We start from the raw sequence: 14,295 nt of genomic DNA, 5'->3' as shown, positions 1-14,295 counted from the left end.
AGCTACTGTCTTTTTTCTTTTTTTAATTCTTCTGGGATTTTAACAAAGCACGAATGGAACAAGCAAATGGCAAAGCCAGAAGGAAACTCAAAGGCTGGCCAGTCGAACCCTCAAGCTGGACGAGAAAGCTAGATTCAGAGGCAGAGTGGTTCAGCCATGATCACAGAGCAAGTCAAGCGCTTCTGATACCACTGAGTTCGCAATGCTTCCTTTTTGTCCCCAGACACGTGTGTCCTAGACTTTCCACCCGCCACGCCCCTGACAGGCTGACCGGTGGAAAGTGCTGGGCAGCGTCCTCCGCTGGAGCTCAGCCCCGAGGCACATACTGCACAACGGGCAGCTCCTGGCCCCCTGAACACCCACCTCCGGAGAGTTGCCCAAGACCCCAGGGTCACTGCCTGGTGGGCAGATCGCCACTGTCCTTTCTCCTTCCCCACAATGTCTCCTAAATGGACAGAACCTCAGCTGACATTAGTCATAAACGTCTGATTCAGCCTCTTGTCCCAATTCAATGCCATCTCCAATAAAGCACTGTCAAGCAGACCTACATCTGATGTGGCCAACCTTTAACCAAATATGCCGTTATCACCCCCTTGTGAGTCATCCTGGCCCACAGTCTCCCTCCATAGAGCATCAGCGAGCAGTTAATCCAATTGGAATAAGGATGAAAATCACATATTTGAATCTTAGGAAAAAGCACCAAGCAAGAAAAGTTATATTCATCACAGATCCTTACACAGTCAGCGGAGAAATCCCCTTATGTCCCTAAATTGTCACTGACAATCAATACATCTTCTCTAGTGCTTCTAACCAGTTTGTCTTTACTACAGAGATTAATGCAAGCTCTCGTCTCAGGCTTGCTAGGACCTTGGTCCCCTCTGCTGTGGTAAGTGACAAAAGCAAGGACACAAAGGAGGGGACCGGGCAGGGTAGAAACCATGATCAGATGAGACAAGAGGTGACGTCTCTCTCTGTAATGGTCTCGACACACTCCTAAAAGGTGAGCATCAGTCAGCAGAAAGGTATTTTTACATTTGCTCAGATATACTGGGAAGCTTATGGTCAATTATTTCATAAATAAAACAAAATCCTAGGTTCAGCCCTTGGGTCTGTCTTTTTTAGCTACTAGATGTGTGTGGGGAGGAACGGGAGCCCCGGACATCATGCTCTCCCCAGGGCTTCCCGGACACACGGCTCACGTGAGGGCTCTGCGCCCATGAGAAGGACCCAATTCCACGGCCAGCTTCTGATTTTGAAGCAAAGACTCCGCCACACCATCCCCCGGACCCTAACAAGGTCTAGGCAGGGAGATCCCTTTCCAGAATAGCTGGTTTCCCTGTCCACGGAGAAGCTTTTTGAGAAGGTCACTGCTTATGCCTACAAAGCCCACTTCAGACCAACCGGCTGAAGCTGGAAGGGAAAAAATATATACATCAACAGTCGATTTTGTAGAGATTTCGTGCCCTGTGGCTTTCTCCCTGTCAGATGTCAGCTAAGATTTGTGAGGGAAAGTAACTGGCTTTCAAACATACTAGGTAACTATGGAAATAAATTAAGCCACTGACGCTGGGTTGATAAAAAGCAGACCACTGAGACAATGACAAGCTGAGGAGGGAGCCCGGGAGCAGCCCTGTCCCCGCCTCCGCCCCCCAACTTAACCCTTTCCCAAGCCGCCAGGTTCCTTTGCAGCATCTTGGATCAAAGATGCAACTGTTATGTGAGACTTACGTTAAGCAAGTGAAGACCATGATGCCACGTTCTTAGCCTGACTAATGGACTTAAGGTGGTTTTCACATTGTTTACCTGCCTGGAACATTCTTTTTGTGTGTGTGTGTCTGTCTGTCTGTCTAAAATCCACCTACTGGGCCACATAATAAAAGGTGTTACTCGTACAAGTCCTTCTCCCCGCTTTACACACAACCGCAATCATAAAATGAATACACTGGAATCAGAAAGTAAGTCCCACAAGCCTCAAAGACGGGAATCAAGTCAACCAAGGCACCCCCAGGTTTTGCAGAGTGTGTGATTGGATGTGCGATCACTACACTCGCCAAAATCAAAGGCCTTTTGCTCCCTTTCTGGTCACAGATTATTCAGTAAAAAATATAGTACCTAAAGAGTAAATGAAACAGGAATTATTTGTCTCATATTAGCAGCCAAACGAGCACTTAAATGCTGTCCAAGAATTATCTTTTTTTTTTATTTTCAGGGTTTAGCATGATCTTATCCAATATTTAAAACCAAAGACAGGCAGCCTGCCTCTTGTATCACCCACCCACAAAAGGCACTCACAGAACAGCATCAGGCCATGAAAAACGGGGCCCCAGCTTATAACATGGCGGTTCAGGTTATGACGTGTGTGATGTAGGATGTCTCATTTCAGAGTAGGTCCCACTTATGGCAAAAGGCTCTGGAAAGGAGTGGCTCCAACCAGCTTGTCTCTAGGATGCTCCCCTGACACCTGTGGGGATGCAGGATGCCTTTCTTTTCCCCATTGTTAGAAGCACTGCAGAGACGTTAGGAAGCTGGACCAGCTCACATCAGAGGCTAGAAAAGGATATTTTTCTAGGGCCAGGGAGGTGAAAGATGCTTCCTTCTCCTGGGTGGCAAACTCCTTTGCCTATAAAATACTAAGGCTGACCCAAAAGCCTCTGCTAAAGTCTCCTCAAGACCTGACACTCCATGTTTTCACTTCTCTTTAATCAGAAACATATTAACCAAGTGTAAAGTGCCATTTTAAACTCACTTCTTCACAACGCTGAAAATGTTGAGTCACACACACATCTTGTTGGTAATTGCGGATGTGACTGGCGCAAATTACATCAAAAGACTATTTGCAATGGCTCACAAGGGAAGGTTCTGTAAAAGGAAATGTTACCTATCATTTCTCTGAGCAGAGCCGTGGAGTCCCTGGAAATGCTGCAGCTCCCCCAGATTCACAGCTACTGGGGTTGGACAATATAAGAAAATATTACTTATTGCGATCATTTTGGAGGGAGAACAGAGTTGGTTCAATTGTTTTGCCTACATCGGTATTGAAATTTGTTTGCATTTCCACACTATAAGGCAGTGCTAGAAGATGGAGATTATTTTGAAATGTGCTGGAGAGCTGGGAGAGTCAGCTAGGGATTAAATTTTTGCTCTCGATGTAAGTTCCAAAGTGGATTACTCACCACACAAAGAGACTAAATTTCACAGGTCACTAAACAAAATTCGTTTTCTCTTGGAAGACATTTTTTTTTGGAGCCCCAAACATGAGCCTTAGGTGGCTGCAATGTCAAAGCATTTGGAGTACCTAATAGGGAAACGGTCTCGCTGGTTTTAAACAGGCTACTTCCCTGTGCCATAAGCAAAACACTAAAATCAAGAATGGGACTTTTTTTTTAAAGCTTTTCATTTGCCATTTGCATTTGGAAGACTGGCACCCTCCCATCATTTCAGCCGAGTTTCTGAGTATTACGCTGTACAGCTAGTGACGTTCCCGCCCAAGTGACTGGCAAGGCGTTATTCCAATAATGTCCTCAATTTTCCCATAGGGTATCTGAGCTGTTTGCTTTCTCAGAATACAAAACCCTGAGCGGTTTTCTGTAATTATACCAGATGCATTTTAAGGAGTGCTCGAAGTCTTGAAAAAAGAATGAAAACCCTGCAACTCCCGAGGTCTGCTTGGTTTTCCTTCCGAAGAACAGAGGAACTGCTGAATGTCACCTGGATAACGGCACCTCTTGACTGGCTCCCAATCAGCCCCTCGTCCTGTGTTAATCTGCTTAGCATTTTCTGCAGTCTGGTAACTGCACAACGGACTGGAAGCTAGATGTGGCTTCAGATGGTTAGGACTGACTCAACGGCACCACTCAGTCCAGAAAATCAGATCACAAAACGTGCTTCTATGCGACTCACCGTGGGTACATTATCAGCAACCTGTGCGTCAGAGGACAGCTCCTGCTGGAGGAGGCAGATCTGCCGCCCCCTCTGAGCCCCTGACAGTCCCCCAGCCTCATCACCTCACCAACCGCCGCCCCTAGAGCTGGCCCCAACCCCTCAGTCACACAGAGCCCCAATCTGAGAAGGGCCCCGAGCCCAGTTTAATGCTTCTGCTGTTGCTACCTTGAAATATTTAATAGTAGTTTCAGAACAGGCCCGCTGGCCCCCCTCCACCTTTCCCTGGGCCACAGCCTGGTAAATGGAAAGCCCTCCCTGCTGCCCAGCTGCAGGCGTGCTGGGCTCCCTGGCTCCTCAACGTGGCTTTGGAACCTCTGGTGGCTCCCCAGTGCCCCTGCAACAAACTCTACTCCTTGCTCACCTAGCATGTGGGGCCTCTTATGGCCCAGCCCGCCTGGTCCCACTGCCCTGCCCTCCTCCGTTCACCCAGCCCCACTCTTTTGTTCCCTTTTCCATCTCTAGTTTTTGTCTTTGTTCATGCTTCTTGGCCTCGTTTACAGGGAGGACTCTGGGCACCACCCCGGGCAACCATTTTTCACATTTCTGCCTTTGGGGTTACACTGCTCTCACGGCGGCCAGCCACTGCCACTCACACTGTCCCAGCTCCTCTCTTTGCAGCTGATACCTCCTCCTGGCTCTGCAAGCCGCCATGCTGGGCTTTGAGGCCCCACGTACCAGGCAGAGCTGGGCCACCTCAGCTGCAGAACAGCAAACACTTGCTGGCTGGCTGCCCACGATGGAGATGTGAACAAGTATTCAAAATAATGTGCGTCTCAACAAGAGTCCAGAACACCTAGATTCATATAAAGCTAGTTTGGCCAGCTTGGATTATCCATAAAAAAAAAAAAATCTCTTCCCTTTGTGCACATGGACCCAGCTCACTCAGTGGGAGATCTGTCTGTTACGCTGCCCGGGACCTCAGGGTCAGCTCCAAGTTTCATACACGCAGCAGGACTGCAGATCACGTCCCACGTTCCCTGCCTGGCCAGCCACACCAGCCTTTACCATGCCTGGTCTGAAGGAAACCACCCCCCTATCTACTATGAAGTGCATGACCAGAGGTGGAAGAGAAGAGAACGGCACACACGACCCCACAATGATGCCCATGGTGGCAATGAAAAGGCAGAACACATGGGAAATCGTGAGTGACTCATGACAGAAACCTAAGGCCAAAGAGACAGAATTTTTCTCCAGCTCACCCAACCCTGGTTCTCCAGGTTCTGATAAATGGGTGAGAAACAGACTCCCCAGGGGAAGTGATTTGGAACAATATAAATCTCAAACTCTTTGACCAAAATTAATACAACCCACCTGTTGGTCAGCAGTCCTATGAACGGGTTGGTGAGGAGCTGGACAGTGGCTTTGGAGGCAAACAACAGGCCAACCTGCACGTTCTCATTCAGGAGGTCTTTGTCTTCACTGGGACAGTCGGCAGGGGCAGTGGACCCGTTAGTCACTGTGCGCTGTGTGGTGGCCTTAGGCAGCAGCCCCCCGGGAAGGTCGCCGGTGTTGTTTCCAGTGACCATGGTGGAGTTGTCATAATAGGAGAAGATGTTCTGGAAACTGCCTGAGGCGGAGGCCGTGAGCGCTGGCTTGGCAGTCTGGATTTCTACGGCCTCTTTCTCATGCTCAATGCTGTACAAGTAACTTGGGATGATGGGGACTGCGGACAAGAGCAGAACAGTGGTGATGACACTGAAACCCTCCCCAGGACAAAAGCCAGCCCAACTGTGGTCATGTCAAATGCCAAAGGAGACCCTCGCTCCGACACTGGAACCGTTTCACGTTGCTAAGCTCACTAGGAAAACAAAGCCCCCGAGGCTGTGAGCACGCCGTCTGCTCGCAGGGCCAGCTGACCGGCCCCAGAGACTCCTGTCCATTGTGGGCTTTCTTGCTACAGGGCTCCTTCACAGGAATATTTTAGGAAAGAAAGATGAGATCCGAAGTCTAGACAGTGCTGACCTGGGGTCAACCAGTGCTTCTCGGAAAGAACTTTAAGTGAATGAATCAAGGAAATAGAAACCTAAATTTCATTATGTGTCCTACAAAAAAATATAAATAAACCTGCAGGAAGTAATAACTGGGAAATTCTGCAACAGGCCCACTTCATCTTTCTATTGCTTGAGTGGGAAGCTGCAATGTTTCATACAACCCCAAAGCTTCCCTGAGACTTTCATAAAGGAAAGAAAAATTGATGTAACCGAAGCTTTGGCACATGTGTAGCAGAGCATTCAGGGCAAAGGAGGACTTAGGCCCTCGTTACTGAACTTGGATGAGCCCCACAGCTCTGATATTCCTGGAAGTAAAAACCTGGCTATTTGATGCTCTGGGACCTGTCAAGAGAGCACCTGACATTGAGAGAAGGAAAATAACCCACCCCTGAGAGTCCGGAGAAAAAGTCATTTCTTCCTCCATTAAAAAAAAAAATGGGGATATTTTTAAAGAAAAACATGCCAAATACTTTGCTGTTAATGGGGCTTATTAAGAGGTCTGGATGTCAATTATTTAGTTTTTCAAAAACCCATTATAGGAAAAAGATTAAAGCCAACATTGTTCAAATTGCTCTTGATATGGGTCCCGAAATGTCTTCATCTTAAATCATTCGTGAAATCAATACATTTAAACGTGCCTTCCTTTTCTGGAGGGAGGGATGTTGACCTGTTCCTTTAGGTGGTACAGCGAATTATTAACCCACATTTTCAGTGGCATAATAATTATTATAACATTATTTTGAATTCTGAGAATGGCTCCTCCTTAATGAAAAAAATTATCGCGGTGAAAGTGACAAGAGGAAGAAGGAAATTATCAGGAGGAAACATAAGTTCTGGGTCTTATCAGATGTCACATTTTTCGACCAGACTACCAGGAAAACGAAGCCACGAACGCGGCTACCAGCCTAGGCGCCGCAGTCTTGGGGGATGTATTTTTACAAAGCCTGTTCTCCAACTTTCCCGAACCGCGCTCAGGTAAGTGTGGCGCCCAGGGAAGAGGTGCCCGGGGAGGGGGGACGCCCGGTCCATACGTACCCACGACGGTGAGCAGCATGTTGTCCAGCAGCAGCGCGAGGAACACGATGAACAGGATGAGCTTCCGCGAGTGGCGGCTCTCCTGCAGCCAGCGGAGCAGCGCCAGCTCGCTCAGGGCCATGGCTCCGGGGCTCGGCTGCGGGCGCGGCGCGCGGTCAGGTACCGTGGCGGGCCAGGGGCTGCCGCACCCCCAGGGCTCAGACTTCGTCCGGCCCTTCGGCCGCAGGGGCCCTCGGGGAGCCGCGTGCACCGGGCGTCCCACCCTCGGTTCACCTGCGGAGAGCGCGCCCTCCCCGGCACCTGCGCTCCTCGTTAATAACGCCGGCAAGCGCCCTCGGGGCCCGACTCGGCGCCGCCTGGCTTTCCGCCGCCCCGCAGCTTCCACTTCTCCTCCTGTGCGCTCAGAAAGCGCCGCGGGACCTCCGCGCACCGTGCGTCCTGCGCCCCGCTTTCCCCGGGACGCCCTGGAGCCCCGCGCGCAGCGCCTTCCCCTGCCCTCGGCTGGGCCCTACTCTTCCTCGCGCCCCGGCGGCGATCTGTCCCCAGCGCCGAGCCTCGAGGACAGACAGCGGGTCAGCGTTACCTCGGGTGGTCTGCGGCTGGCTGCCTGCCCTGGCCGCCGTGTGGGCTCCGTCCGTCCGGGCGGCTCCGGATTGCAGTCTCCGCCCCAGCGCCCGGCCGCCGCCGCTCAGTTTACCGGGTCCAGCTCTGACGTCACGGCCGGCGCGGAGCGGGGGCGGGGGGCTGGGGCGCCCCGGCCTCCGCCCTCCCCGCGCCGTCGCTGCCCGGGAGTGGCCGCCCCCTCCCTGTCCCCGCACCGATCCGGACACGCGCTGCCCTGCCGGGCTGTGCGCCCCGGACCCCGAGGCCGCTCCGTCCTAAGTCGCGCGGGACGCAGACCCTCACCCTCCCCTATATATAGCCGCGAGCCTTGGAGACCCAGGCCCGGGTGAAGCGGCTGGGGCGCAGAGGGAAGAAGTCATGAGCCTCGAGGGGTCAAGGGTCTCAGGGTGAAGGGTCAGGGATTAGTGCTTTCATCTGGCCTCAGTTAGGGGCTGAAGCTCTCTTTGAGCCTCGCTGTTGCTGAAATTGGCCGAGGACATGAAGGCTAGTGAGTGTGCCAGGGAGAGAGGTCTTAAGAGTGTTGTGAGCCAGGGACACATCTCTTTCCTGCGGAAGCCACTCTGCACCCCACAACCCCTCCCCTCTCCCACCTCCAGAGCATGATGCAGGAGTCTTTGGCCATCAGGGTCCTTGGGTTCCTCCAGATGGTGATGTAGAAATGGGGTAAGAGGTCACCTCTCAGTGTCAGCCCACAGTAAGAGTGGGGATGTGAGGGCCCCACGCTCTTGAGTCCAGGTGTCAGAAAGTAGGTGCCTTGTCACCCTAGGCAAGGGACACTGGAGAACTATGTGAGTGCCTGGCTCCATAGTAAAAGGGTTCAGGGGGCAGCTGCCTCCGGCCCCTGTGCTGTAGTCCTCGCACCTTCGTGTTTTCCCCAGGGATTCTGGTTAAGAGATGGTTGAAACAGGCAAAGTGCCTGTTTGTGGCTGATCTGGAGCTATCATCCCCACTACCAAGGAGTAAGAGCCCAGCTTTGATTTCCAAGTCCCTCCATTGCATAAAGAGAAGAGAAGCAAACAGGCATCCCTCTGACATAGCTGGAGCCCTGGGGACCCTCGTAGGGGGCTGGAGGAGCAGGAGCTGTTTTCTTGGAAAGCCACTTAGAATAAATGTTATCTGCTGCAGTCTCGGCAGTAGAGTGTGGCTGTGTTTTATTAATGTTTGCTTGTCATCTGGAAACTACTTAGAGCAGCAGGGTGATGTGTGGTGATTCCCACTCTCTGCACCTCCTTACTTTCTTCCAGACACCCCCCTGCACGTCCCATTGCTGCCCCAATGTGAGAAAAATGGTTGGATAAGTAAGTAGGTCAGTAACGTGGGGACTCCGGGGTGTCCCAGGATGAGTGCAACTTAAATATTAAACAGGGAGGAGAGAAGGAAATCCACTTAGGAGGAGAGAACAGATGGCAGGGAGCTGTTTGAGATGGCTGTGAAGGACATCACATTCACGGGGTGTCCCCAAAGTGCCTGGAGTTTCAGAAGCCAAAGATGCAGGCCACGCCCCTGTGCTCCCTAGGACAAAGAGACATTATGGTTAAGGGCTCTTGTCAGGATACCCGGGACCCAGTCCTGCTTCCTTGATTGGTGACTTTGGGCAGATTATGTATCTTCCCCACACCCTAGTTCCCCTGTATCTGAAATGGTGATGCTCACTGGACGTACTTCAGGGTTGTTTGCGGATTAAGTGGGAATCCACAGGCATCCCTTAAGACAGCGTCCGGCACAAAGTGAGGGTATCAGCTATTCGTTCATCCAACACATGTTTGTTGAGTGTTTACTACATGCCAGGCACTGTGGTTGATACTGGAGAGACATTAATGGCCCAAAGAGACAAAAATCCCCATCCTCAGAGTGATTACACATTCTGGTAGCAACGCTACACCAGTGAACACAGGAAGCCACACCAACTCCAGCCCAGCCAGCTGGAGGAATATGGCGCCAGGGGAAACGCCAGTCTCTGTGCTCCGTCCTCCTGATCTGTGCCACCACCCCTGGAGCACCAGGGCCTGTAACAGTGTCTTCTTTTTGTTGACATCCCCAAAAGAGTTTTTCAAAAATAGATATGCCTCACACATTTTTCAGCTGGCATCTAAAATGGGTTTTTTTAAATCATAAATTTAAATAGTTTTGGATATGTCATGTATATTCACTTTTATATGTAAAGCCATTATAACTCTGTTTTCAGTGTACCCAATGGAATATAATTAAGAATGGAAAAGTACCATATTATATTTAAAACTACAAACAAGTTTTTCTTTAACAGTCAAAAAATTTACAGTGTTTCCTTTTGCCTTCGAAGTGTATTTTCATTCCACTTCCAACTGAATTTTATGCAACTGTAAGGTTTTTATTATTTAAATCCTGTGTTTAGCACCTTATCTACTACATGGACTGTGTATATGAATATGCATTAGCTCTTTAAATTTTTCTTATGGCCATAGGGTTCTAAGTTTTAGAATTCCCTCTAAGATTGTGTGATTAAAACAATTATTAGTAATCTATAAATGATAAAGCCTCAGACATAGAATATGAATGTTGATAAATCTTTAACACAAAAAGAGAAATTGCATTACTTAATGAGATGGATGGGGAGAGGATTTTTGGAGTCTTGATAAAAGAGAAACCATATTGTCTCTGGATGTTTTTATGCCTCAGAACAATGTTAACACAGTAAAATGGTAAGAGTCAGGCTGAGTGGGCTTTAGGCTTCCCTTTGTCCAGGGGGAGGCAGGAGATTGTTGAAAGGGGAAGTGATAAAGGAGAATCCTCATGTCTCTACCTGGGTCTGTCTCAGCCAGGTCAATTTTTAAATACAGGTCACATGGAAATTGAGGGTCTCCTTTGCTTCATTACACACCCAGTGTCCCGGAATAGAGGTTGAAGAGCCAATCTGGGAGGCCTGCCTGATCTGGGACTTTGGGACTCTATAGCCTCCTCTTAATCCCTGCCTTCGCCCTCCAGCCAGGAACACTTGTTCCTCTCAGTGTTTCTCTGCCTCAGGGCCTTTGCACATTCTCTTCCCTCCTCTTCTTCTTCTAGTTATCACCTTCTCATTCTTCATTACCAGCCCTAATGTCACATCTTAAGGGAGTCATCCTTTCATGGACATGCCCCCATCCCTCCACCCCCATATCAGACAAGTCCTTCTGTCATAAATCCTCATGGAACTGTTACTTCCTCCAGAATATGTCTGTCCACAAGGAAGAATCCTCCCATACGTGTGATCAGTTGTCTCTGTCTCCCCAGGTATCAGGACTGGGGACACTTTTTGCTTATCACCAAGGTTCCAGAACACGGTTGCTGCTTATTAAAATACCTGCGAAGAGGAGGTGCACTGGGCAGGCCAGGTTCCCTTCTGAAGCAGAACTGCGGGAACCAGAGGGAAAAAGCACCTTTGCCTGAAGCAAAGGTTACATTCCGGTCTCTCTCTCCCCCACCAGAGGCCACTCCTCCAGGACCAGGCTTTGAGGAAGCCCCCGAGTGAACACAACATTTATTTGCTCTTCCTGGAAACTCAGACTGGTGAGCTTGGCCACCCAGCCCTCTGCCCCCACCCACTCCCACCCTTTTCAAACACTAGGGATGAAGAAGGTACATAGGTACCACCGGAGTTGATTTTTCACTGAATTTCAATATTTAGGAAAGATAAGGTATGGAGCTTTCTGGAACATAGCAGTTATTTGAAATAGGCATTACTGAGATAAACTAACATGAGTTTAAGCCACAGATGGCATCCTGATTTGGTCACTTTTACAATTCTGTGAATTGGGGTATGCTACTAAACTTTATGCACCTCAGTTTCTCATCTGACACGTGAGCATGGTAAGAGGCCCCCCTAACAGAGCTGTTTCGGGGATCAAGGGAGATGATCCTTGCTCAGTGTCTGACACACAGCAAATGCTCATACGCTCAGTATTGCCTGGCCTCGGGAAAGTGAAAGTGCTTACAGGTGGACGATGCAGGTGGTCCATGGGGGAAATAGACTCAGATGCTCCAGAGGACTTGGAAATAAGGAAAACTAATGTATCCCCTGGGCACTAAGGCAAATAATGGATCAGAGCAGAAATGAACAGTGGCATCCTGAAGGGACACATTGGCTCCTTGGCCAATAACACCAACAGGCTGTGAACAGAAGGGGCGCCCAAATGGCTACCAAGCTCATGAAGAGACACCCAGACACACCAGTGACCAGAGGAATGCCAATTAAAATGAGAGTGAGATGCAGTGCTACACCCAGCCAACTGGTAACAGTGAGGAAGTTGGGTAAATGCCACTGGCTGATGAAGATGGGGTCCCTTTCCTTGGGGGTGAAGTCTGGACTGGTGCAGCCTGTCTGGAGAGCAGTTGGGAGTGCTTGGTGGAATTAAGTCAGCCTGCACCCTCTGATCCAGTAATCTCTCTCCCTCTCTACGTCTCAGGGAAATACCTAAGGGGAGTCAGTGCAGTGTTGGTGGCAGTGGGAGTTGCAGGCAACCTCAGACTAGGGAATAAATAACAAACGTGGAGGATGCTCACGGTGGAGCGCCATGGAGTTGGGACAAGCAAGATTGCCCGCATGTCTGTGTGCAGGTTTTACAAAGTCTTGAGTGGGAAGGAAGGAGGAGAGAAAGTTCTGTAGCACGAATCCATGTTGGTTCAGTAAAAGCACACAGAGCACCTCTTACTTTGAAGGCTTCATGTCTATTCCAGGTTCTGTAGTAAGCCCATCGGAGTGGGTGCCTTTGTAGGGAAGGGGCCCAGGAGTGGGCATCTGGGATGAAGTGGGAAAGTGGAAAAAAGTGGAAATAAACCAAGAAATGGGACTTGAAAGGGCCAATGATGATAGTGTGCTCAGCACTGAGACAGGTGATCAACTCAGCTCTCGTGCGTGTGATTCCCCCCAAAGGAATCCATGTGCCTGGAGAAGGAAGAGCCTTTCAGTACGGAGTTGGCTGTTCTGAGCGCATAGGCTGCACGTGGCTCATATTCCCCCGGCAGCAGAGCTGGGCTGTGTCTCAAGCCAGACTGACGGGAAATGAGAGAAGTTGGAAACCCAGGTCCAGGAAAGAGGGAAGAACGTTGGAAAAAGTAGACCATCTGGCTAAACGCAAGAGACTCGGGGGGGTTTTGTCTTGCTTTGTTTTGGGCCTTTTCCCTTTTATTTTCTTTATAAACCTTTGTTTAAAATTACAACACTGTCTTGAGGGATTTATGACATGGGCAGATATATTACTTGTAACAACTAGAACTTAAAGGATGAGGGTGGTTGTGGGGCTATAAAGTGGCCAGATTTCTATATTTTATGTCAAGTGGTATGTTATTAACCATAAATGGACTGTAAAAAGTTGAGGATGTGTATTGTAATCTTGAGAGCAACCATTGTAAAAGTAATACAAAGAAGAATGGTTAAATAGTGAACTGGAAAATTACAATTAAATGGAATCCTATAAAGTATTCAAATAATTGTAAACGGCAGAAAAGGAAGAATAGGTGAGCAAAAAGAAAAAAGGTCAAGTAGAAAACAAAAAAGTAAAATGATAGATGAAATCCAGCTAGCTTTATTAACAATTACACTGTGTTTGGGTGCAATTAAAACATAGACTGTAAGAATGGATTTAAAAAAAATTGTCACACCCCTATGCTGTCTAGAAGAGACACTCAAAAAGACACAGGTAGGCTGAAAGTAAATGGATATACCATGCAAACTGTAAGCATAAGAGGGCTGAGGTGACTACATAAATATCAGATAAAATAGATTTCAAAACAAAACTTTAAACAGTGATATAAAGAAACAGCTTTCAAAATGATAAAAAGCGATCAATTCAATAGAAGACATAAGAATCATAATGTGTATACACCCCATGATAGAGCTTCAGAATGTATGAAGAAAACTAGACAGAATTAAAGGGAGAAAAAGATAATTTCACAGTCCAAATTGGGGAATCTAACACCTGGACAAAAAGAAATCAGCAGACATAGAAGATCAAAACAGTGCCATCAACCACCTTGGCCTGACTGATGTTTATCTACCCTAAACAAATAGCACACTTCACATCTCTTCAGGTGCTCATGGAAGGTCTCGGACAAGATCCGTCCTACCCAGACAGGTGTTTGGTTTTGGGGTTTTTTTCCCATGAAGCCAGCTCTATCCATTGTTGAATATACATATAAAGAGTGAAGATACAATTAGAAAAAAATGCATTTTATTTTCATTCTTTTCTGAGTTCTTCTGTATACTGCAAAAGCACATTTTCTGTATAAAATTTAACCAAATCTACTGTTCTGGTTTTAAGACAGAATGGTAAAGCAAACATCAATTTACTTGAAGGAGGCCTTGCTGACTGCCAATGAAATTAAGTCATAGATGCTCTAACTTAATAATTCAATCACTGAATTAACTGGCTTCATGCAGCATTATCTGTAAAATGTGGATCTCCAGGTTTGGCCACTTTAATAGAATCACTAACCTGTCTGAGGACATTTGCTGTAATTGAAGGCTGCAGAAGAGCCAGCCAGCTGTGAAGGGCAGCGTTTCATCAGCTTTATGCCTTGATTCTCCACTCTCACCTGGACTGTTGTAGTCACCCCCAGTGGCTACCTGGATGGCCACTCAGGCCTCCCACAGTCCACTCTCCTCATTAGCTCCAGAGAGCGCCAAGACACCACTGTGGTCACACCACTCCGTGATCCAAACCTTCAATGGCCTTGCACTTGGGATAGAGTC

General features: G+C 48.5%; 1 protein-coding gene and 1 long non-coding RNA gene across 2 annotated transcripts in view; one reads left to right on the top strand and one right to left on the bottom strand.

Moving 5' to 3' along the window:
* The window catches only part of SLC18A2 (solute carrier family 18 member A2), a 31,665-nt gene extending 24,019 nt beyond the window's left edge, over positions 1-7,646 (bottom strand). Inside the window, exons 1-3 of the mRNA XM_072971964.1 lie at positions 7,552-7,646; positions 6,969-7,104; positions 5,254-5,605 (exon numbers count right to left, since the gene is read on the bottom strand). Of these exons, the coding sequence (XP_072828065.1) occupies positions 5,254-5,605; positions 6,969-7,089 (473 nt within the window). The 5' untranslated portion in view covers positions 7,090-7,104; positions 7,552-7,646. The remainder of the gene's footprint in view (positions 1-5,253; positions 5,606-6,968; positions 7,105-7,551) is intronic.
* Positions 6,799-12,808, top strand: LOC140699441 (uncharacterized). Its single transcript, XR_012077613.1, has 3 exons — positions 6,799-6,908; positions 11,033-11,114; positions 12,478-12,808. It is a non-coding gene; the product is annotated as an uncharacterized lncRNA (long non-coding RNA).
* The last annotated feature ends 1,487 nt before the right edge of the window (positions 12,809-14,295 follow it).

The sequence above is a fragment of the Vicugna pacos genome, chromosome 11, assembly GCF_048564905.1.
Source record: "Vicugna pacos chromosome 11, VicPac4, whole genome shotgun sequence".
NCBI lineage: Eukaryota > Metazoa > Chordata > Mammalia > Artiodactyla > Camelidae > Vicugna > Vicugna pacos.
Note: the sequence above shows the minus strand (reverse complement) of the source record. Positions and strands in the feature narration are given on the sequence as shown.